Source organism: Mus pahari, chromosome 1, assembly GCF_900095145.1.
Source record: "Mus pahari chromosome 1, PAHARI_EIJ_v1.1, whole genome shotgun sequence".
In the NCBI taxonomy this organism is placed as follows: Eukaryota; Metazoa; Chordata; class Mammalia; order Rodentia; family Muridae; genus Mus; species Mus pahari.
The window spans coordinates 56,001,337-56,026,202 of NC_034590.1; the positions used below are offsets into that span (position 1 = coordinate 56,001,337).

At 38.6% G+C, this 24,866-nt stretch overlaps 1 protein-coding gene across 7 annotated transcripts in view; it reads right to left on the reverse strand.

The window, feature by feature from the left end:
• Positions 1-3,982: 3,982 nt before the first annotated feature.
• Zfand6 (zinc finger AN1-type containing 6) overlaps positions 3,983-24,866 on the reverse strand; it is a 67,854-nt gene continuing 46,970 nt past the window's right edge. For 5 of the 7 annotated variants that reach the window (XM_021190468.2, XM_029544229.1, XM_029544318.1 and 2 more), the window contains 6 exons: positions 17,253-17,423; positions 16,892-17,000; positions 15,601-15,701; positions 9,837-9,881; positions 6,807-6,920; positions 3,983-4,916 (listed from right to left, as the gene is read on the reverse strand). In XM_021190468.2, the coding sequence (XP_021046127.1) occupies positions 4,768-4,916; positions 6,807-6,920; positions 9,837-9,881; positions 15,601-15,701; positions 16,892-17,000; positions 17,253-17,406 (672 nt within the window). In that variant the 5' untranslated portion in view covers positions 17,407-17,423 and the 3' untranslated portion in view covers positions 3,983-4,767. The remainder of the gene's footprint in view (positions 4,917-6,806; positions 6,921-9,836; positions 9,882-15,600; positions 15,702-16,891; positions 17,001-17,252; positions 17,424-24,866) is intronic. The other 2 variants (XM_029544380.1, XM_029544341.1) reach the window with 1 other exon arrangement.

Here is a 24,866-nt window from a genome sequence, read left to right on the forward strand (position 1 = left end):
AGGACCGCCGCATCGGTCCGGATATACAAGACATTCTCCTCATCCTCCCTAGATTTGCCCGGACCCCTGGGGTAGTCCCGCCTTCGCCCCGCCCCAGATGTGCCCGGAGTCCTGGGGTCACCCCACCCTCATCCTGCCCCCGAGATCCTGTCTTGTCCACGCCCCGCCTTGGTCCTTCCCCTCACCCCACCCCCATCTCCATCCCGGAACTGTCGGACCGTTCCGCCCCTATGTCTAAACCTCCCCCTTCCGGGTCCAGCACCTGATCCAGATATTGGTCTCACCTAAAATGCCCAAGACCCAAAGCCCCGCCCCAGTTGATGCTTTATTTCCATAATCTCTGAGGCCTCGCCCTTTTGTAAAGCTGCCCAGCCTCCCCTTAGAGCCCTGCTTTCTCCCTGACCCCACCTCCAGAATGCAAATTGGGATCCACCCAGTGACCCCATTCTTTTGTCTGGGACTGCCTCTGGCTTCTGTGGTGTCACTGGATACTGCAGAGGATTTGTCCCCAGTTCATCTGCCTGTGTAGCCTTGCTCAGCCAGGGTCCAGAGACCTTGCCCTGAGCACTGGTGAAAGATGGAGAGTTGGAGCCAGCGTCTAGGTGTGACACGTCTGTGTTAACGTCTTGGTGTTCTGCCTCTGCTTTCTTCCGTACAGTACTAGTGGGGGAGGGGGATCCACGTCACAGTAGAAACAAGAATTGAATTAGTTAATGATAGTTAACTTCCAAATGAAAGAGCGGGAGGGAGGAAAACCTATGGACTCTGGGACCAGAGACATTAGAAGTTTGGCTAATTACTGACTAGAAACTTGGGCGTCCATGATAAAGTGAGACCTCACGGGAGTAACCCCGCAGACTGTGGCCATGTTAGTGCAAATGCTTCAGAAACGCAAACGGGTTATTTGAATTCTTTTTGCATTGTGGAGACGTGCCTTATGGCCTAAACTGTGATCTATTTTAGAGAAAGCTCTGCTGAGAATTTGTATTTTCTGGCTGTTGGAGGGTGTAATGTTTAATATTGTCAACTTAACTATCATATTTAGAATCACCATGGAATCACACCTCCACGTGTCTGTGTGTTTCCAAAAGGTTAAATGAATGTGTGCAGCAACACCTCTTGGACTGGAGGCCTTGAATAAATGAGAGGAACATGGATTTGAACAGCAGTATTCATCCTTTTCTGCTTCCAGGCTGTGATGTAGTGTGATCAGCCTCCTTCCCAACCCTGTGCCATGCCCTCCCAGTTCCCTTCCCTAGTATGGGGGTCTGTATCTTCAACTATAAGCTTAATCTTTCCACCCTTAAATACTTCTTGTCAAGTATTTGGTCACAGCAATGAGAGCAGTAATGAACACAGATGGAATATTCTGGAGATGTTTATTAGGTTGGTTTCATCTAAATTGAACTCTAAAACTTCTTTATTGAGTTTTAGTCTGTATGACCTACCTACTGATGAGAGTGGTATAGCAAAATCACCCAAGACTATTGTATCGGAATCTGTTCTTACTAAGTCATTGGTGTTTGTTTTATAAAACTGAGAGCTCTATCCAAACTTTCGTGCATGCTTATGATTGTTATATTTATAATTCTTTATTAATCTGTAATCTTTTTATTAATAAGTAGCGTCTTAGTCTCTTCTAGTTTTGGTTTGACATCTACTTTATCAATTATCAGAATAGAAAAGTCTGTTTCTATTCATTTGGTAAAGTGGTGCCAGACAGGTATATTTCTTGAAAACAAGAGACAGTTGGATCTTGTTTTTCAGTCCAATCAACAAGTATACCTCCTTTGAACTGAGAATTAAAGGTGATTTACTTTAGGTAATTGCTATAATATTTATTATTATTACTATTTGTTTTTTGGAGTCAAGGTTCTCATTGTGGTGCTGAGGCTGGTCTGGAACTCACTAAGTAGTCCAGGCTAGTTTCAAAGTTTTGGCTACCTTTCTACCGACATCATCATGCCTAGCAATTCAGGCTATTATTAAGACAGGCATACTAATGCCTATAAATTTTGTAGGTGTTTTTTTCTGACAGGTTGGGATGTTCATTTTTTCCCCATTTGGAGTAGGAGTTTGCTTACTTACTGTGTTGGACACAATAGATTGTGCCCTAGTTCTCCTTTGCTAACATATTCCTCTCAAGAAATTTATTCTTTACTGTGTTTGGCTTGGTTCTTTCGCTCTGTGTTCAGGATTCTCCAAGTATACTCTGTAGTGCTGCTGGCTTAGTGGTCATTAATTGCTACTATTTGTCCTTGTCTGAAATGACCATATTCTCCCATCAGTTTTAAAAAGATAGTTTTGATAGGTTAGCAGTTATTTACTTTCAGGACTTGGAATCTCTCATTCCATGGTTTTCTGTTGAGAGGGTCTGATATTATTTTGATACATTTGTTTTTGTGACTTGATACTTTTTTCTTCTTTCAGTGTTTTTTTGTACTTTTGTACAATGTATAATGAATTTCCCCGGGCAATTTGGGGGCTGGGGGTTCTAAATGCCCCTTACATTTGTTTTTCCTGTAGTATCTTTTTTTTTTTTTTTCCCTGTAATTTCATTAAGTACATTCTGTGTTTTGTTACTTCAGACCCTTCCATCCCATGGATTCCTAGATCTAGTCTCTTATTTACCAGAGTTCTTGTAAGTTATGTCATGTTTTACCTCTTTTCTTTCTCTTCCCTCCCTCCCTCCCTCCCTCCCTCCCTCCCTTCTCCCTCTCCTCTCCCTGTCTCTCTCTCTCCATATCTTTAATCGCAGCACTTGGGAGGTAGAGGCAGGTGGATCTCTGTGAGTTTGAAACCAGCTTGGTTTATATAGCAAGTTCTAGACCAGTCATGGTTACATGGTGAGATTCTATCTCAAAACAAACAACCCCTCAATTCTCTTGCTGAATTTCTTATCCATTTTACTTTCTCATCTCTGTTGGTGACTCTTCCCCTGGTCCTGAAAGCATTCCCTTCCTTCATCTGGTTATCTGTATACTCCCTGAAGACATTCACCATTTTTTACTTGTAAACTCTTCAAACCTTCATCTAGATTTTACCTACTCCTCCCCTCCCACCATGTGTATATGTGTACTGCGGTCTCATGTAATCCTTGTTGGCTGGTCTCAAACTTACTATGTATCTGAGGACTCTCTTGAACTCTTGATCCTCCAAAGTTCACCTTCCGAATTTTGAGGTTACAGGTGTGTACCACCAAGCCTAGGAATGTGGTGCTGGGGAAGGGGGGAGAGAAAGGGCAAGTGGTCTACCAACTGAACTGTGTTGTCAGCCCATCAACTCAAAATTACCCTATTAGATTCTAGAAGTGTCACCTGTAAGTCTACTTTGTTTTATGAAAGATTCAAGGTTTATATCTGTACTCATTTTTGCTGTTTGAATGCCCAGTCACCTCTTACTGCTGGTTGAGAAGGCCCTTCAACACAGGGTTTTTCTCTCCTCTGTGAGACCAGTTTATTATGATACGTTGGTGTATTTCTGAATTGTTCTGTTGCAGATACAGTTCACCAGTGTCAGTCTTCTTATTGATTAAAATTAAACATTTTTCCATCAAGAAATTTGTACTGTAAGGTATAGCCAATGCTATTTTTTAAAAGGCTAACTTCTAGAAAAGTTTGGAAAGCAGAGGACAAGTGGGTCTTTGCAAGATCTTTCTAGTATATAATTCTCCCACTGATATATTGTGAATGCTTCTAATCCTATGGAGTAAAGAAGCCCTATTAGATTTTAATTTGGTGTAAAAGAGTGTAGGACAGTTAGATGAGAGCCAGAATTATCACACATCTCAGTAACTTGGTTTTGAAAAAATTCTAAGGTCTTCACCTCATAGGAATATAATTTGTCATAACAATTACCCATGACTAAAAGTGAGACAAATCATAGTGGTCTTCTTACCACTATTATTATTACATTAGAAAGCAAAGCCCTAAAAGATTTAATCGGGCAAAAGTAATTACCAGAGAGAAGAGGTAAACGTAGCTTTTTTTTTTTTTGAGTTTTCCTTTTTATTTAATCAAAGACTGGTGAATAAACATAAATACCGCACAATGACCAGATCATTCTTCATATTGTGCACACACAGACCAATGAACAGTAATCTCAAAGAAACTTGCAGTCAGCAGTGAAATGCACTCAGCTTTTCTTTCCCTTGCTTAAAAAAAATAAAATAAAATAAAAGGAACCAAAAACCACAAATTTAGAATCTCGTCAGCACATATTCTCCTGTGACAAATGATTCAGACATAAATAGTGGGTGCAAAGAAACTATATGCTAACATACGTATAACCTTTGTTAATGAAAACAAAACAAACAGAAGCAGCCGTAATGATTAAGATACATTCAGTTACTGATAACTAGTTGTACCCAGAAGGGCCTTATCAAAAGGGAATCGTGCTGCAGAGAAAAGCTATATATACATACACAATGAGAAATAAACTGCAAGATCAACGCATGCATGTTTAATACTGGAAAAATCACAGCCCTCCAGAATTTCTCCACATTTGTTATAAAAGCCCTCTGCACTCAACTAAAATTAAAATGATCTTAAAAGTATAATACTTTTTTTCAGCCACAGAAACTGCAATGGAAATAAATGTTCAGAGTCATTTTCAAAACAAAACCAAAAATCTATTCTTCTGATGACATGCATGATTCAAGGGTCTATGCAAGATACGGTGCTCTACATTCCCAAGGACTAGGAAAAAAAACCTCAAGTCAATGTTTAGTTTGCAGATAGTCAAAGGATTTTGTATTCCAGCAGGAGTTCAAATCTTCTGGATCTTTTCACCAACAACTACTGGATTTTCTTTTCTGATTTTCTCAGCAGCATCAGCTTTGTAATTGTAAGAGCAATTGTGAACATCTGAGTAACGGTGCACACCACAGTAAACATTTCCACACCGGCATTCAAACCCTGGAAATGGATGAATACGTGTACAGCATGGGTTAGACAGGAGGGTGAGATATTAAGTTCTTCCCATAGTTAATATTAAGCAAACCTATCTTTAAGTCTATGAAGAATACTTAGTTCCAAGAGCTTCATTCTCAACTCACTATCAGAGAGCTTCCTTTCTTGCTCCCATCTACATATACTTACTTGGAATAGGACAAGCCCTGATTGCTTCTCTGAGCTGGTTCCCTTACTTGTGACATGCTCACAATTTCTTCCTAGGAAAGGTTGCTAAACTGAAAATGGACCATTTTTTAAACTGAAAATACAGAGTGTAGAAACAGCTTACTGTCAGAAAGTAACTGTAACATTTAATTAAGAGCAGACCAATGAGTCCAGAAGACCCGCTGCTGAGTGACAACGAACACCTTTAATTCCCCCTCGGCTAATTACAGGAGATGTGAATGATTCTTTCTGGGGAGACCAAAACCCTTGAAGCAGCTTTCTGTGGGTCAATATCCTCAGTATCAAGAGACAATTCACTAAGCTGCTGTGAATCTCACGTGTGCACTTTTAAAGGAGTCATGAATTACTCCTGATCAGGTGAGCGTCCAATATACAAAAAACACCCAATAAAAGCTACTTAATTTTAGGGATATGCCTTTTGAGTTGAAACTCAAATAGAGCTGCAGTCAGAGCGACAGTGCTGCTCCTCCAAATCAGGCTTTTATGTTATTATGGATATTGGAATAAGCAATACTCTAATCATCAATAACTGACATTCACTTTCTTTACCACATTTTAACTTTAAAAACATATTCTAAAACTTTATGTAATAGAAAATCAAAGTAAACAATAGCTAAATTAGATGAAAACTAAGTCCTAGCCTTGTAGTCACAGTCTGAAACTTCATGAAACTTTTAAAGGATGTGTTTGATATTAAAAATGTCCATTTGAAGTTAAATATATATTAGAGGGACGACATCATACTTTAATCTCCTCCCTCAATGCCAACCCATGTTTCAGCAAGACATAAATCCTAAGGTATCGTTTTCTTATCTATTTTTTGGAGATAGGATCTCATGTAGCATACACTGGCCTTGAACTCCTGATCCTTCTGTCCCCACTTCCCAAGTGCTGGGATTATGAGCATGTGCTATCATGCCCAACTCTGAAGCAAACTTTTCAATTAAAATCTTACTGTTCTCTGTTTACACCCCTGATTTTTATACAAGTATTTGGCACTATACCTAAATAAACAATCAGCAAAGCCATTTGTAGCTGCACCACTTTCCAGTGAATCTCAGTACCAGGCTTGCCCTGGCCTCACCCATAGCTCCTTGTCAGAGTGGCGTCTGCACTCCCCTTGACAGGCCTCTATTTCCCTTTGCTTATATAAACTGACCACAGAACTCCTGTCCATGAATGTCCAGGGCAGTCTGACCGTGCTTAATGTACATTCTTTGCTAAATACTTTTGAATAGTTCCCCTTTAACGATTTTGGCAGTTGAGTTACAGACAGTAATACCAGTGGTATCTTCAACACAGCACCAGGCTGTTTTGCTTTAAGCTCACTGACCACATGTGGTCTCTGATCAGCACCATTTTATAGAAACACCTTAAAGCTCACCAAAGGCCCCACAAAATACCATCTCCTTGAAGGGAAGAGATGCATCTTTGCTCTTTTTCAGCATTCACCACAATTGCCTTACTTGTCAAATACTCTAAAACCCAACTGAAATAAAAATCTGAAAGCTAAATTAAAAAAAAAAAAAAAAAAAGGGATCCCGGAACTGACATGTACCCAATACCAATGCTCACAGAAGCAGCAGTAATCTTAACTGCTGAGTAACAGTGAGCCTAAGTTATTCCAAAACATGATCCTAACTTTAAACTATCCAAGGAGGCCCTTACCAGTAAGTCCCACTTTCTTCCTGCACATGAAGCAGCGATTCTTTTTCTGTTTTGGTTTTTCAAGAGACTTGCTTTGCTCTTCAGATGGCTGCTGTGGCGTATCTGATACTGAAGCTGACAAAAACAAGACGATGGCAAATTTAATTATTTAGTAAGATTTGGTGTTTGGGTGGTGGTTGGCACTCATTCCTTATTATCCCACGCATCTGCAATTTAAAGACTATCTGAGGAACTGATTTATAGGTAGAAAAGATACTCATAAATTTCCACTATTTATAAAACATGACCCCCCTGTTCAATAAATGCATGTGTACAAACAGGTAGCCGGTAACCCAGGTACAAATGGTGCTTCTAAACATTCACAGATTTCCTTCTTGAAAGACACTGATACCCAGGGAGTCTGAGGGAACATATAAGAAGAAAACAGCCATAAGAAAACCTAACACTGCTCACAGCCTGATCTAAACAGACTTCTCAGAAAACAGGAATACCAATGTTCTCAGAACGTTTCACATTTTTATGTGAAATCACTTAAGCCAAGTGTTGTGGCACAAGCCTATAATCCAGTACCCAGAGAATTGCTGTTTGAGCCTTGTTTACAGAATAAGTAAAAGTCCAGCCAAAGCAACAAAATGAAAATCTTTCTCAACACCATCTCTACTCCCAAAAGCAGTTAAAATGCTAGAAAAAAGAATCAGATACATGGAAACTTTAAAATGATGTAATTAAGATAAAAACTAAAAATCAATGCATTTTCGTCCTACAATCAAGAGCAAATGCACTGAGACTCAGGTTGAATGGTTGTTACTAAACCCTGTAAATGTGTCCTTTCCTGTTACTTGTCACTCTGGTCCTCCTGAGTGCCCCAGAGATGGAGTATTCAACCTACCTGAAAATAGTAAAAGGCCTATCATGGTTTAAGTTCAACTCACCCACTTTATCACAACCAGAGCCTTTCCCAGGAGTTACTGCTCTTCTGACTACACTGGGAACATCCTGGCCACCCCCAAAGGCTTTTCCATTTCAGCCATGTGTGTTCTTCAATGTCAAGATCCAATACCCTTCCCTCATCAACACTCTTAGCAGCTTTCTACTCTATTACCCCTGCCATTGGCACCAACCCAACCCTCAATCTATTTGTCTGTTTTAGATGAAAAGCAAAAATAGTTTATAACATTCTGATGGCTCCCCACCACTCCCCAGTTTAAGGCCCAGAGACTAACAATTCCTGTCACTCTCTCTGGCAACATGACATCATTCCTTAAGTTGCCATATGCTTGAGCCATGGGAGGGCCAGAGTTCCTATGACACCCTATGACACACCCCTTTCTCTCACCTGTAAGCTTGTGTAAGGTCCTTGCTGTATGTGATCTTTAGCTACTAACTACATCTTGTATTTCCTGCTTACACTGATGTAGCCTGCAGTTTCAGAATAGGAAACCCTCTCCTGAGCTCCTATGGTACTTTCTAAGCTCCTATATCCATATGACTTAACCTGACTAACTCGACTCTTTGAAGGGAGAACCTGTCTCACCATTCTTGTTACCAGAGCCTATCCTGCTGCTACTGCCACTCAAGGAAGAACTGTCAGTGGATCTGTATTAAATCACTTACTATATCTATGAAGAACATTCCCACAGCCACAGTACAGCTCCCTTTAGAAAAGCTACTTACAGCTGATACTCAAATAAGTGAGTGGATTATAACCTGCTTATACTCATCTAGTATTTAAAAACATGACACAACACCATAAATTTTAAGTGAATGAATGGTACTGAAGAATCCTGCATATAAAGTCTCTACTAGACAAGCTAAAACCAGGCATTAATATACATCCTTATTTCTTACTTATGGACTTTGAGACAGGGCCTAACTCTGCAGCCCAGGCTGGTCTCAAAGTCATAGTAATTTTCCTGCCTCAACCAAGTGCTTGGATTACAGGTGTGAGCTACAACATCTGGCTATATTGTATCTTTTCAAACAAAATTGAGGCACAAACTTATGGACAAGGAGTGAATATCTTGTTTAAGTCCCCACCTCTAGAAAAATATTAGGTAAGGCTTGACTCTGTGAACAGAACTCAAGAATATTTAATCTGTCTTCAGAATATTGTCTTTAAAATTTGTAAACCACAATATCTAACCTGTTCTCTAAAAAATGTTGTAGTCATAAAAATTAATTCTTAAATGTCAGTAACAGGATGGCAGATTCTAAACAAAACTGGTTTAACTACTGAGACAAATTTTGGGAAGTATCTGGAAATGGAGAAGAATAAAAATTCATGTTCTTACTCTGAACACAAGTGGTGTCACATACCTCAACAGTAAATTTGCCATTTAGCTTAAAGACCTAAGATAAATCACCAGTGGCAGATGCAACTTTGAAGTTAAAGACTGGACAGCTGTGTGAAAATGCTAATGAGCTAGAGGTCACATTTAGACTGCTGAGTACTAGGTACTGCACCGAGAGATGATGGGAACATCTGCTCAAGCCCAACTCTCAGTCCAACCTTACTTTAATCAATCAACAGCTTGAGTTAAATAAATTCACAAGCCAGAACTCTAGGAATCTGGAAGACTGATTCCAGGAAATTATGTTTCCTCAGGTTACATTTAAGATATAAGACCACAGAATGCCTTATCCAATTTTGTTTATATTAAAGGAACTACTCATCAGGAATAGAGAGCTATGTAGTAGGAAAGATGCCAAAGAATGATAGCCTTTCTGAGTCTAAAGCCAAAGTAAGAGCAGTTTCTTCAGAACTAGATAGGTTTTCATATTGGAAAATGAGAACTAGAAACACAGCAACTGTTACTAACCAAGAACACATGACTGTCTAGTCATACCCACTGACCATGCAGGTCTTCAGGGAGGCCAATGTAACAACATAAAAGAGGCAAAAATAAACTGTAGTATGCTTTCTAGCTGACTGCTAACTGGAATCCTGACTAGACACGGTCTACTGGCCATTACTACTGTTAAGATACTTCACAAAAGCAATGGACAAGTAAGAGTGGTTTTACTACCCACATGGAGGATCACATTCAAGAGGAACAAGGCCCTCTGCTCTGGGTCCTGTAAACAGAAAAAGAATAGAAATGTAATAGTAAGTACATAGTACAATTTAAACACTATTCACTATTCTGTTTGGGGCATATTCGTAAACAGTGAAAAACCAAACTGAACTTAACATGACATTGATAGGTAACCAAACCTTAATATGTCTACTTTTTCTTGGTAGTAGATACAGTATCTCTACATAATATATTTTTCTTCTGACAATCTTGGCAATTCTCAAGACTAGACAAAGCTTTTTTGGTATGGAGTGTTTTCAGGACTCAAGCATGTAGGAGAACTCTACCAGAGACTTCAACCAAGTGAAGGATCAAAAGAGTTTTTGAGGAGCTCAAATATTTCTGCTTACTTCTGCTATGCACCCAGTGAAGACATAGAAGTAATGCTCCCTAGATATTCAATGCAGACAGTTATAACTGACTACTGGGATAATCTTAATTTTTTTAATCTGGACCTCATTTTCTCAGACATGGGTTTAAATTAAGTAAAATGTAAGCTCTTCCTAGTTTAAAAATTCTATGTAAAATGTGGAAAAATTAATTTCCACGAGAAAATCACATTAGCACTGATACTAGCATTCAAAAGAAACAGGTGTCCTGTTTCTTATTTTCTAGGAATACCATTAATCCTAGGCCTGGCAACATAGCTCAGTAGGTAAGGCTCTTGCTGGCACACCTGATACCCTGAGTCCAATCCCTAAAAGCTACACAATGAAAGGGAAGAAGAACACCAGCAAGCAAGGACATGCTTTCATTCTCTTCAGAATTAAAAGTGAAGATGCTAGTTCACCTGATAATTATCCTTACCTTTTTGAGAAACTCTAAACTGTTTTCCAAATCATCTTTAGTATTCTGAATTCCCGTAATGTGCTAGTGTCTGACTTCCACATACCAAAACAATACTTATTATTGCTACTGTCTGCAGCACTCTGCTGGGGGCCACGTGCTAATTCATTATGGGTTTGCTATTGCACTTCCCTGGTGACTACTGATGTAGGGCATTGTTTTATTTGCTGATAGTAAGTTTGTACATCTTCTCTGGAAAAATATCTATTCAGACCCATTGCCTATTTTTCTTTCCTTTAAAAACATCTTATTAATTCTTTGAGAATTTCTAAAATTCTATTAAAAATTTTTATTAGATTCATACATTTTTAAAAGATTCATACTAAATTTAAGTGAGTGTTTTGCCTGCATGTATTATGTGCACCACATGCATGTTTGTGCCGTTCGAGCTAGAACTAGGATTATGGGTGGTTGCCGAGCACCATGTGGATGCTGGGAACTGAACCATGTTCTCATTGGATTTTATTCTGCTTTCTTTCACTCTTTCCTTCTTTTTATAGCTACCATAGATTTAAACTAGGATCCCAAGCACGCTGCCCAAATGCTTTACCACCAAGCTAAATCCCCAGGAGGAAATTTTATTTCTTTATCCACCCTTATTAAACAGATGATGTAAAGTATCTGTGTTGCTTTTTCATTCTTTTCATGAAAACAAAAGTCATCCATCTATCCTCTTCAGTTGCTATTGCTTTAGGTGTTTTATCTATGAAAGTTCTAAGTCCACAAAATTACACTTGCCTTGGGAGTTTTATTTATGTAGCTTTTGGATACATTGTTGGTGAAATTTTACATTTTTTTTTTAATGAATTCATTCTTTGGGCAGATTTTCATTTTCTTACTGGATGATCTTAGACTTCTGTTTAATATAAACTGCCCTTAAGCTTTTGAGTTCATTTCTGGACTATCAGTACTATTCCACTGATCTGTGTGAGTACCTTCAAAACAGTATTTCAGTCTCAATTACTGTATCTTTTAATAAAGTTTGAAGCTGGGAACTGTTAAGTATTGTAACCTTTTCAAGACTGTCTTGGCTGTTTTCAATCATTCTTCAAAATCAGATCAAATCCCTGATTTCTAATTCATGTAGGCTTGCCTAAATAACAGTCCCATTTTAGCCAAAAGTTCCTTTGGCTGTCATGAACTACTGATCTAACAACACTCCATAAGATCCTGGTTCCCCCTGTCTTATCTTTGACAGCCCAACCTTCCCACAAGCTGATTTATTTTACACTGAAAAGGTTTACAGTCATCTTTTATCCTAAGCCTACTTTAACTCCCAAGTCAATAGGGCAATATGGAAAACAAGAACATCCTTTATTGTTTGTACAGTTCGTTTTGGATCTATGGTCTGAATAATTCTAAATTTCCTGTAAGGCTGACATGATTCAAAACTAATGAAAATGCAGCACAGAAATGTCAGGGAAAGAGGAAGATATGAAACCAGAAGCTCTACATCTAAACCCCATCTTCTTTTCAGTCTGCATCACCCAAGACCTAACCAAAGTTCAACTCTATCTTCAAGGTAGCCAATCTAGTTCAGTATTGTTGAATACACCAAAATGCACATATATTTTACCTCTAAACTAGTTTTTGTTAACTAGAAGTCTTAGATTTTTTTTTTGTTCTTGTTTTTTTTTTGTTTGTTTTTTTCAAGACAGGGTTTCTCTGTGTAGCCCTGGCTGTCCTGGAACTCACTCTGTAGACCAGGCTGGCCTCAAACTCAGAAATCCACCTGCCTCTGCCTCTCAAGTGCTGGGATTAAAGGCATGCACCACTACTGCCCAGCCAAGTCTTAGGTTTTTAAGAGCTTGAGAAACTGCTATCCTTTAAAAAAAATTTTTTTTAAAGGATAATTAGATAACATACAGCAATAGGCTAAATTTTCACTTAAGCATGAGAATTAGAGCCAACATGCCATATGAAAGCATCACCACCTACCTGATAGCATCACACCAGAATAAACATTATATGCAGAGGAAATGCTATTCTGAAAGCCCCAGTGACACTGGAACACACGTGCATACCAGGCAGCTTGCCTAACCAGTCAATCCTACTTACTTGGGGGAACAAAGGGGTTTGGACATGCCAGCAAGATGCACACAGTGAATCCCAGCTCACAACCATCACACTGTCTTATGGAGGAAGCACAGTTACAATTGATGCCAGGGTTCCAGCTCCCTGTATCATGTGTCTGTGCTGAAGAGGCCTTTTCTGTCTCTTTTCAGTCACTGAATAGATGAAATGATGAAGCACCATTCTCTGGTTTGTTCAGCAGGCAAATTATGTGTAAAGGAAGTGTGTACTTTTAAGTACCTATGTATAGTGAAGCATATTTACATTTGTGTTGACAAAGAAAATATTTTAAATTAAAATATAAGTTAAATTTATTTATTTATTTTTTAAGGAGGCTGTTCAGGGTGAGGAGGTAGCTGTCTATAAAGTGCTTGTTCTGTAAACATGAAGACCTGCCCTAGTCCCCCAGAACCTACACTTGCAAACAGCTGGGTTCAGTGGCATGTTCTTGTAATTGGTCCAGTCACTTTAGACAACTTGGTAAATTCTGGCTACAAAAGACTATCTGAAAATGAGAACAGTGGATGGCATCTGAGGACAGACACCCTATGCCCCAGCTTCCACATATACACTAACTCACACGTACACTAACTCACACACACATCAAAGGATGCCATTGAGAGACTTCTACAAGTTGAAAGCTAATTCCTTCCTAAACTTGGGTGAAACTGAAACTTTTATCTGATTTGTCGAAGATTCTGTTTTGCTGAAGTTATGAATGCTAAGTCTTTAATGAACTTAAAAGTTAATACTTGTATAATCTAAATGTCATTCAAAGCATACTTGTAGAAAAAAAAGTGTCTAAGTTTCAAAAACATTTTGCAGCCTTCCTAATATGACATAACTACTTTCTTAGTTAATGTACTAAGGATGAGCTGAAGGAAACTTTGATGTTCTTCTCCATACATCAAAATGGTATAAAGCACCTACGCTGCTGTGTTATTAACTCACCCACCTTTATCAAACTGTTCAACTCTCAACTGTATCTTTAATCTTTGTTCATTTTGGTCGTTTTGTTTTTTTGAGACAAGGTCTCACTAGGTAGCCTTTGCTGTCCTGGAACTTGCCGTGTAGAACAGACTGGCCTTGAATTCACAGAAATCAAAGGCATGTGCATCACACCCTTTAATTTTTACAAATTCTTTTCACACAGAAATTTAAAATGTGTTCTGTTTAAGACACACATAACTCTCCTGAGTGAGTGGTACCTTTGTTTTTGTTTTTGGTTTTTGGTTTTTTTTCTCTGCTAACCTCCCTCTCAAAACTATTTGCTCCTGGGATCTCCGTTTGGTTGTGTCTATGGCCTGAAACTGATCAGGATCAGATGGCTGTTTTCTGTTCCTTTCCCTCCTGCTTTGCTTTCAAACTCTATTCTCACTTTAGCAGCCTATACCAGACCATCCAAAATTCAGGAACAATTCTCATCACTTTTCTTTTACCTATCTACACCTTCCAAATATTCTTTCAAATTTTACATTATCACCTCTGCCTCACTCAACATCATTTTTCTGTAACAGGCTAGAGAGATGGCTCAGTGTTCAGAAGCACATACTGCTCCTGCAGAGGACCCAAGTTCAATACCCAAAACCCACACAAGCATCTCACAACTGTATACAACTTCAGCTCTGGGAGGATCAGATGCCTCTGGTACTCACATGCCATAGTCATACAGATACATACACATAAAATTACATATATTAAAAAACCTTTTCTGTAACCAATATCTTTCTCTCAGCCTCCCTGTCAAAAGCAATAACATCACTATCACTGTAATAAAGCTAAGCTTTGTTAGCCCTGTTTGTTTTTATAACGAGTGGATAACTTAACATTTCCCCCTTTCTGCATCTAACATAACACACCATCCTTACTTTCCTTAAACTTTTCTATTTACAAAAATATTTTCCACTAATTATACTTTATGAATTTATAGTAATATATGGGTTAGATTAAAATATTTATGTAGATCACTGTATTTATTTATAGTATATTCACTTCCTGCTGCAAAGTCTGCAAAATAGGTAAATCTGGTCAAGTACTGACAGGGCAAGAAATAAAGGATATCTATATTATTTGATATAAAATTCAATGAAAAAATTGAATATTCCAGATCATCTGTTACCAGAATGCCTATACTATACATGATGCAGAAGTCAGTGTGCTGTCTCCTTAAGTCCTGCTATGGTGTCACACAACCCTTATCTTTGCACAGTACACTCCCTTGGCTGACAGGATAACAGAGCCTAGCAGAGATTATGAAACCTCCTAAATGCCTCCCCATTGCAAATGCCTTCAGATAAGTTTCTCAGAGTTCTTGGGTCACTTGAATCCATGGAACCAGGGTGAGAACATGGGGGTGCCACACTTACGAATGCAAGTAGCTGGATGTGACCACTACTCTGTAGTTCACATGGGGAGGGAGAGGAGTGCCTGGGGACCAGGAAGAAAAGCCTCCCAGATAATCAGTCAAAATCAAAATCAGCAAGCCAGTAGTCCCAGTGCTTGGAGAGGAGAGTTTTGGTATTTAACTGTCTAACACAACAGAACATATAGTATAATACTTCTATTGTTCACTCTAATTACATCAGATTTGAATCTTCTCTTTACTCTGATCTAATTATATATAAGTGGAAAATAGATCCCAACATTCTAGTCAATTAAATATTTGAGAATTTAAAATACTTTCCTCATAACAAAACAAAGCATATACAATAAGCATGTACTGTTCTAAATACCCACATCTATGCTAGCACCTGGCCTACAGAACTCAAGTTTTAAATAAACACATGCTCTCATATGCAAACCTTGCAGGTCTTCTGTCTCGGATACTGCTTTGTCCACAGATGTACTGTCCACTTGGGAAGATGCTACAGATTCTGATAAAAGTGACTGATTTGATACAGGGCTAGAAAAGCAAAAGATATTATTTTTTAAACATAAAGTTTTTTAAAATTACGTTTCTAATTTTAGAGATAGGGGCTTGTTCTGATGCCCAGAATGGTGTTAAACACCTGGGCTCAAGAGAATCTCTTTAGCTCCTTCAGGTAAGTGCTGCTGCACTCAATATTATTTCATTTTGAAAAGTTCACCTTCTAAATATCCAAACAAACTAAAAGGACATAGTAATACCACTTCCTATAGAAAACAGAGACACTTGTAACATACCATGATCATAGGGCTGAGAAACCACAGGCTAATTAGGGCCAGAAATCTATGCTTGGGAAACCAAAGCAACAGTATGTGTGTGTGTGTGTGTGTGTGTTTTAACACACCCCAAATATTGTATGAATGCTCTAAATGAAAACTAGCATGATGCAGCCTTGCTTCAGAAACATTAAAACAAAGTTGTAAATGAGTATCTATGATCAATTTTAAAAAAGGAAACAGTGTAAAAATGTAATAGCCTAGTTTATAACCGAATAAAATGGAAAAAAGCATTTCCTTCCTTCCTTCCTTCCTTCCTTCCTTCCTTCCTTCCTTCCTTCCTTCCTTCCTTCCTCCCTCCCTCCCTCCCTCCCTCCTCCCTTCCATGACCAAGAGGAGCCTTAAACTGTCTGTATAGTTTGACCTAGCCTTGAATTCCCAGTCTTCTTGCCTTTGTTTCTCAAGTCGGAGATTTTATGGGCATGCACCATGATTTTCAAAGGTTAAACATGTTATTTTTGTATGTATCCCTCTATCTCTAACTTCAGAGCTAAAAGCAAACATATATTATAAAACAGAAAAATTAGTATTGTCTCATGATAAAAACAAAGAATCTGAGCCAAGGCTCTTCTGATTGAAGGTACTAATATTTGTAGACCAAGGACTACAGTGTGAAGAACTAACTTTAGAGGGACTTCAGCAGCAGATCAGTATGCAGTGTGAAGAATAAAGGAAAAGATGTCTGAGGAGGGGATTGAAGACTTGAAAGAGCTCTCCTTCAACAAAGAACAGTATAAAGCATCTTGTCATCAGTGAGTAGCACGCAGTCAGACACAACTCGAGGCCAGTAAATCCTGCAGCAGCTTTAAAGCGTTCCTTTGTGAAGTGAGTAAAAATTATCGTAAGATCAATACTCTTTAGTTTCAGTTATCTTTCAGAAAGTCACCTTACCCTGGTTGCATAGATGAAGACGTAGAATCTAGCGCTGACTGAGCGTCTGGGACACTGCCATCTGCGCACTGTACTGGTAAGGATTCAGACAGACTGCTGACAGAAGCTGCTGTAACACAACCACATTGTAGGTTAATATTCTAACATCCTAAGGCCTGGTAAAAGCAAAGGAAGATCAATTCCCACAGAACATACTATATAGGTTTCCCTTCTTTAGTATCCCCTACCTGTTATTTTGTTTTTGTTTTGTTTAATTTTCTTTTAGTGATATGAATGTCTGTATGTATGACAGATGGAGGAGGTATTGCATATACGCCATGTGTTGACAGGAACATGGCTGTGCTTCAACTGGATTACTTACCAGGTGGGCTTATTCTACCATTGCTACTGTTCTGTCTTTGAAGATGTTCTTTATAGCATACTGAACACATGCCATTTGTACGAGGGTTTCCATAAAATCCGCAGCCAGTGGAGCAAAGCATAGGTGCTTGGCTGTGATTAGTTTCTTGAGCCATGTTCTTCTGTTGCACACCTGAAATTTGCAAAGAATTAGTAAAGAATTCCAACACAAGACTTCAGTGTTACATTATCCAAATCTGCTTTCTACAATGAAGGGAAAACCATCTCTATGCTCTTTTCCTAACTATGCTACGCTGTCCCTAAGCACAGGGCAAAGTAAATAGGAAAGGACACTTGGTGAGCTCCTACTCCAAGCTACTCTCTGTAAGCAGGTCTGTGCTGGCCTACAAAGTCTAAAGCTTCCCCAGAGGAAGCCATCTCTTTCTGAAAACTCTGTACCACCCAAACATTAACTTCAGTTTGGACTTTTAAAATAATGAGCAACATTTTAAGTTTTGCTATAAGTTATACTATTTAATTTTTAGCTATTTAAAATTTTCTTCAAGTCTGCATTAACTTGTGATCTATTGTGTTTAGAGATTAGCACCTAATGTAACTGGGTAGAATGTTGGTGAAATGAGGAATGGGATTTAATCATTTTGGAAGGTAATTTAGCAATTCACCTCAAGAGTCCTGTAGAAGACAAATACTCTGCCTTTATTTCTTAAGCATGATAATTTATAGAATACCTATAGTATAATCAGAAAAAGAACAAAGAATACACAAGGATGTGGCTCATGGCATATTTATAATGTAGGAAAACTGAAAACACCCTGAATGTCCGACATTAAAATACAATACTAATATTAATGACAAAAATTTCTAGAATCACTACCATTTTAAATGACTTTCTCAGGGAGGAAATGTACACAGTGCTAAGGGAACAACTATTAATTATAAAAGAGCAGTAGAAACACATCCAAGAACGGCAATACTAAGCTTCCTCTGATATGTGTCTGACTTTAATTTTTTTCTCAGTTGTGAAGATTCTACTTGTCTAATTAAGAAAAGTGTTCACATTTTAAAGCATTTATAATTTTACAGAGTAAAACTAAAATGTACTGGGACAGAGATACTAGTCACTGACTGCATGCTGGGACTCAGGATGTATTTGGGAACTACTTGAAGGCAATGATCAATCAAAGCAGAGGAAGAATTTCACATGCTATTCCTCCCAGAAAGCAACTAGTGACTTGGCACAAACAACCCACGGCAGCAAACAGTAATGGCAGTCTTATTAAAAAGAACTCCTTCTAAAGGAAGGTTATTACAGACCAAAAAGAATAATACTCGAAATAGAAAATGCTTTGTCACTGAAATTGCCTTGACTTGGTAAACACCTAAGGAAAGCATTCATTGTTCACAGGAGCAGAGTTTTCTCCACTGAATGTTTTGAAGATTGTTGAGAGTAAAGATGTATGAAATTTAATAACCAATAACCACAAGGTCCTTTGTCTGGATTACAAGAAGAAGCTGCAGACTTACTACTATCTACCATTAAAAGTAACGCCCCAGAGCACCATGGTAGAACACTCCTTTAATCACAGCACTCAAGAGGCAGAAACAGGCAGATCTCTGTAAGATACTGTTTAGCCTGGTCTACTAGCAAGTTCTAGGCCAGTCAGTGTTACATGGTGAGACCCTGTCTCAAAATAAACAAATGAAGGAAGAAAAAGATGAAAGAAAGAAGAAATGACCTAGCTGGGTGTGGACAAGGTAATGCATACCTGTAATTATAACACTTGGAAGGCTGAGTCAAGAGGATCTCTAGTCACTGATCTCAACTACATGGAGTTCCAGGCCAGCCAGGGCTACCTAGGGCGACTCTGCCTAAAACCAGAAAAAAACAAAAGCATAAACTTCAATTAATAGAAAAGGTCTCAAAGTGTTAAGGGATGCTACGTTACACCTTTGCTGGGAATACAATCTGAGATTCTGACAAACTTCTTTTTCACTCCATGACAGTTTCTTTCAGAATCCCATTCTTGTCAGAGAGATGGGGTAGGGGGGGAAGAGGGAGAGACAGAGACAGACAAGGGGTGGGGGGTGGGAAAGGAAGGAGGGGGCAGGGAGAAAGAGACAGACAGACAGAGAGAATATCATGTTGTATCAGTCATCTCTTTCCTGCAGTCCTGTATATTCATATGTCAAATTAAAAGACAAACAATATAGAGAAGCAGTTTGATGGGTAGATGTTCCTGAGGGACACTAGTCTATTCTCTTTTGAGTGTGTATGTATTAATATAGCGTGTAGGTGCATGCTCATTTTGTATGCACATCTGTATTGAGGCCAGAGGTTAAAACTATAATGAGTCTTTTCCTCAGTCACTTTCAACCCTACACTTAGAAACAGCTCCTCACTGAATCAATACAGCTAGACTGGCTGGCTAGTATGAGGGATCCTTATGTCTTTACATTTCTAGCACTGGGATTACACAGGATGCATGCCGCAGTGTTTTGCTTTTTATGTGACTGCAGGGAATCTCAACTCAGATCCTTATGCTTGTATATCAAACACTTTATCCACTGAACCATCTCCCTAGCCCTATGCTCTTTGTTTGTTTGTCTAGTTTTTAAAAGTCAGGATGACTGCTCACCATGATAAAAATAAGTAATGGAACTGGGATTCGTCCAGATAGCCTAGCTATACCAAAGTCCAGGTTCTAAACTAGTGGTTTTAAAAGTATGGCCCATGAGTTTATATGGAGGTCAACACTATCCTCAAAACAACATTAACAAGTTACCTGCCTCAAAACAAAACAAAACAAAACAAAACACATACTGTCAATGATCCTTCTGCAGTAGTGCAAAAGCAGTGGGGTGTTTCAGCCAGCACCTTTCAATGGGCCAAACAGGCAGTGGAACAAAGTGTACTAGCAGACATCATCAGGCTACACCCAGAGCAAAAAGCAATTTATTTGTTAAATCTTGCCCAAACACACGCTTTTTTTTTTTTTTTTTTTTTTGAGGATGGAATTTTTTGGGGTCACAAGCATGTGCCACTATACCTTTTTAATATTTTATATGACTAACTGGGGTGAGGGTCACCTATGAAGTATTTCTATATTTTGGAAAAATATGTCTAAAGAAAAAAATGGTTGTACAACTATTTGAATTGTGAGGTGACTGAACTGTCTTTTCAATAAACAACTTTATTTAAAAGAACAACTTGATAAACTGATTATTAAGACTTGAGTATATGGCAGACATTTTCTAACACAAAGTAAGTGTACCTGTTACTTCAAACAACAAATTGTAAGCAGCCACTACCAAGGATACCATTTAAGCATTCAGCCAGAAAAGGGCTTAATCAAGTCTCCAATATTTTGAGTGTTTTAGTGAGATTAGTGGCATAACTGAATGATACAGATCCAACATTTAAAGACCTCCTTAAGTCAGACCCAATGTATGTCGGTACAAAATCATTCACGAACAAAAGAGCCATTCAAATGGAAAGACATGCCAGCAAGAAGACAAAGAGGTTTTATATGCTACCAGAGTCTAAGCTGCAATCATCCCTGAAGAAACTATCAACTGTCAAGTTTTGGTGTAGTATTAAAGAACACCATCTTTTATCATCTGGGAAGGTTATTAAAACATTCTTTTTTCAACTGTAAGAGCCCAGATTTTCTTTATGGCACTGTATATATTAAATTCAAAGCAACCACTAAAATCTTATTTTATTAAGTCTTTTATCACTAAAAAAAAATGTGTATGTGTAGGGGGGCGGGACAGGTATACTTCCCATTAAAACACTGAAAATTAGTATTAAATTTTCCCCTCAGTTTTACCTGTCATATGCTAAATAGTACCACATCTAATATTTAAAACAAAATCTCTTCATGGCATTTACTGATTTTAGAAAGCATTAAGATTCTGGAACCAGCATTCTGAGAATTCATTGCTGCAAAATGTACATTTCTCAACATAGGCCACAGCTCTTCAAGAGGGCTAACATACATTTCTTTTGTGAAAAGAGGCACAAAACTGACTTATACAGCATTATCGCTGGACTTAAAATTTTATGTAAGTGGAGACCACTTGGAGGTGGTGAGAGCACCTAACAAGATTCCCTGGGATACCCAATAGAAACAAAGACAACATACACATACAGGTCCAACCTGCTACTATATCATGCCACTAAGCAACAGATTAAAGTAAAGTATAATAAAGGAATTTTTCCTCCAGATATAGATAAGTGTATAACTGAAAGCCACACACCCCAAAAAGAGAGGGATGTATTTCTATGAATACTTAGGTAAGCAGACAGAGAGAAAAGTAAAATACGATAATCAAGCTCTTCTGCCACATTTAACTTCAAAACCAACATTAAACTAAATACCATCCAACTCTGGCTATTATTTCCTAAGCCAAACTGTCCTGCACAGTAGCAAACAGAGTAATTTTTCAGAATTCAGGAGACACAGGAAATTGCTTATAAACAGATTCAACCGTACTTATTCATTTTCAAAACACTGAAAAAGTACCTTTTGTAAAGATTCAAAACGATCAAAAAACAAACAAACAAAAAAACAAATAAAACCAAAACCCCACAAAGAGTAACAATTTCTAGGAAGTCAGTGGCACAACAAGGACACTGTGGAAAAACCCCAGGTCAGCTTTTCCTTCTCTTCTGCCTTTTCTAGTCGATGAATAACTTGCAGGGCATAAATCTGGCACTGAAATGATCCAGGAGTAAAATGGGTAAGGGAAGAGAAGGCAGATCAATTCTTCATACTGTACTGTGGGACTCCGCAGCTGCAAATCCAAGGAGAACAGTGAAAAATGCCAGGCCTGAGAGTGAACTCTGCCTAGCACAGTACAGTGATAAAACAGCTCATGAATTGAATCCAAAGTGTTGAACGGACTTGTCACAGTCAAACTCATAACCTATGCTCTCTAATGCATCACAGTTATTCAGAACTTACTGTGGGACTGTTGTTTTGTCCTTATGCCATTTATTTCTAAACAACTCTCCAAGATGTTATTATGAGACCCCAGTGAGTGCCCAGGAGAGGGCATCAAATCCCATTACAAATGGTTTTGAGCCACCATGTGGTTGCTGGGAATTGAACTCAGGACCTCTGGTAGAATAGCCAGTGCTCTTAACAGCAAAACCATCTCCTCAGCCCACAAATCAGTCTTTTAATATTAAACAATTAGAAGGATGATAGTCTGTTGTATTTAAGACAAACCTAATTTTAAGACATTCATGAATTTTTATTATTTGCACTTAAAAATCAGCTTAAACTTTACTTAATTGTTCAGTCTTAGATAATATGCAACTTTAACTAGCTACAACCTACTGTACTCAAAATAATTAATTTTTCCATTTTGTCTTTTCCTCTAACGAAGTCCTTATCTATATAAAAGTTCAAGATTGGATAGTCTGAGAATGCAAGAAAATTCATTACAATTTAAAATTCCTACAAAAGAACAGCAATGAATGAAGGCAAGAGACAGTTCTAAGGACAGGCCTTTGTTTCATTTCCTACAGTGAACTTACCAGTTCCAGGGACTTCATTTGGGAATCTCATGCTATTTTACTTCCCATTCCAATGCTGACTTTCGTCCCTTCAAGCAGGTGGGGACGAGGAGCTTGGAGACTGAGTTCTATGTACACAACAGCTGTACTATTTTTTTTTCGCTTTTACTACCTTGCTTCCATTTCTACTGACTTCAGCTCTCCTGGAACACCTAGTTTGAGTTATTGTATAGTAACTGCCCTTGAAGAATACTCAACCAAGCATTCACAGTCTGCATAATGTACCCAGCTTAACCTACTCTCCACACCAAGTATACTGTGTAAAATGAGAATACTCTTGGAGTCAGTTACCAACAGTCCAATTCCCAACTTTGCCTTTTTCTTGTTTGTAAGAGTTTGAACATGTCATTAACCTACCCTAGGGTTGATGGTCTAAGAACAGATACATTACCTATCCAACACATTAAATGATGCATGCAGTGCCAACCATACAGCTAAAGCTTAATCACTGCTCTAACTCAGCTATGCCTAGAAGTAGAAGGGTCAGTTCTTTGCTCATTCCGAGCTCTTGCTTCCCCTTTTTTGTAGATACTGTCTGCCGTGGCACTCTGTCCTATCTATTTCAGGAAACCAGTCTCTCCTGCATTCCTCAGAAAGCTGCTTATGGCACTCTTTAGGATACTTAAATCTTACCATAGGCAACCTAGCAACTCACATCCCAGCTATATGAATCTTGTTCAAATCCCTTTTATGCCCATGTGAATCTTATGAAATATTTATTGAGTAACCACATCTTATTATTATGAAAGTAATATGGAAATGTCATTCAGAACAGATGCCTAGCAGCTTAAATCGGTTATAAAATAAATGTATACGCACATAGTCCTGTTGTTTTCCTGCATTGATCTAAAGGAAATGAGGAAGAAATAGTTTACAGTGAGGAGTCAGTCCAGAAAACCTGTAAAATGCCAATTTAATCTTACTCAGCCCTATCTGGTTGACTAGCAGATATTAAAATTACTTAGCTATTAATCTTCAAAACTTGGTGAATGTCACATAAAAATTTCAGGTTTTCCAGTAAAATAGGAAGACCTCACAGAGTGAGTTCATGTTCTCAAAATTGAAGCTTGCTAGGCAGGCTTAACTCTTTAGGATGACCTCTATATGTTTGCCCACTGGCTCATCAGTCTTATTGTTTGTCAGATAACACACACACACACACACACACACACACACACACACACACACACACACACGACATGTGTGCCTGGTGCCTATAGAGGCCAGAAGGGCATTGGATTCCCTGGACCTGGGGTTAGATGGCCGTGAGCTGCCACATGTGTGCTAGGAACCAAACTGGAGGCTTTTGAACCAGATTCATCTCTTATGCCCCTCATCAGAGGTTTTTTTTAACGCGAATTTGATTTCCTGAATTTAGAACCTTCACTAGTAATTTCAAAAGAAGTTAGGCATGTGGGGGATGCATATATAATGTAGCAAATTAAATAAAAAATGCCAAGAACAGTGCACTATCATTCTGGTACAAACTCCCAAAGTCCCTCCTATCTGTCTTTCTGATTTTTTTGTTTTTGTTTTTTGAGGCAGTCTTACTTTGTAGCTTAGACTGGCCTGGAACTCAGAATGTAAACCAGGCTGGTCTTAAACTCAGAAATCCATTTTCTTCTGCCTCCTGAGTGTTGGGATTAAAGGTGTGTACCACCATGTCCAGCTGTCTCTCTTTAGTCACTAGAAAGCTAACCACCCAGAGTTGGCTAGTTCTCTGTTATAAAAAAAAAAAGAGAATCCCAGGAGAAAGCAAAATAGAATTTAAAGTAACCCTTACTATAAAAATTTTTAACAGTAAGTGATCCAAATGTCAATGCTCAATTTGATACATAGTAATTCTCAGAGTTCTGAACATCAGCATCTCCAAATCCATGTGAGAATGAATGCATGTGCGCGCGTGCGCGCGCAGGCACACACACACACACACACACACACACACACACAGACACACACTCACACACACAGGGGGGAGGGAAGGAGGGAGGATGGAAGGACAGGAGGGGAGAGAGGGGGAAAGGGGAGGGA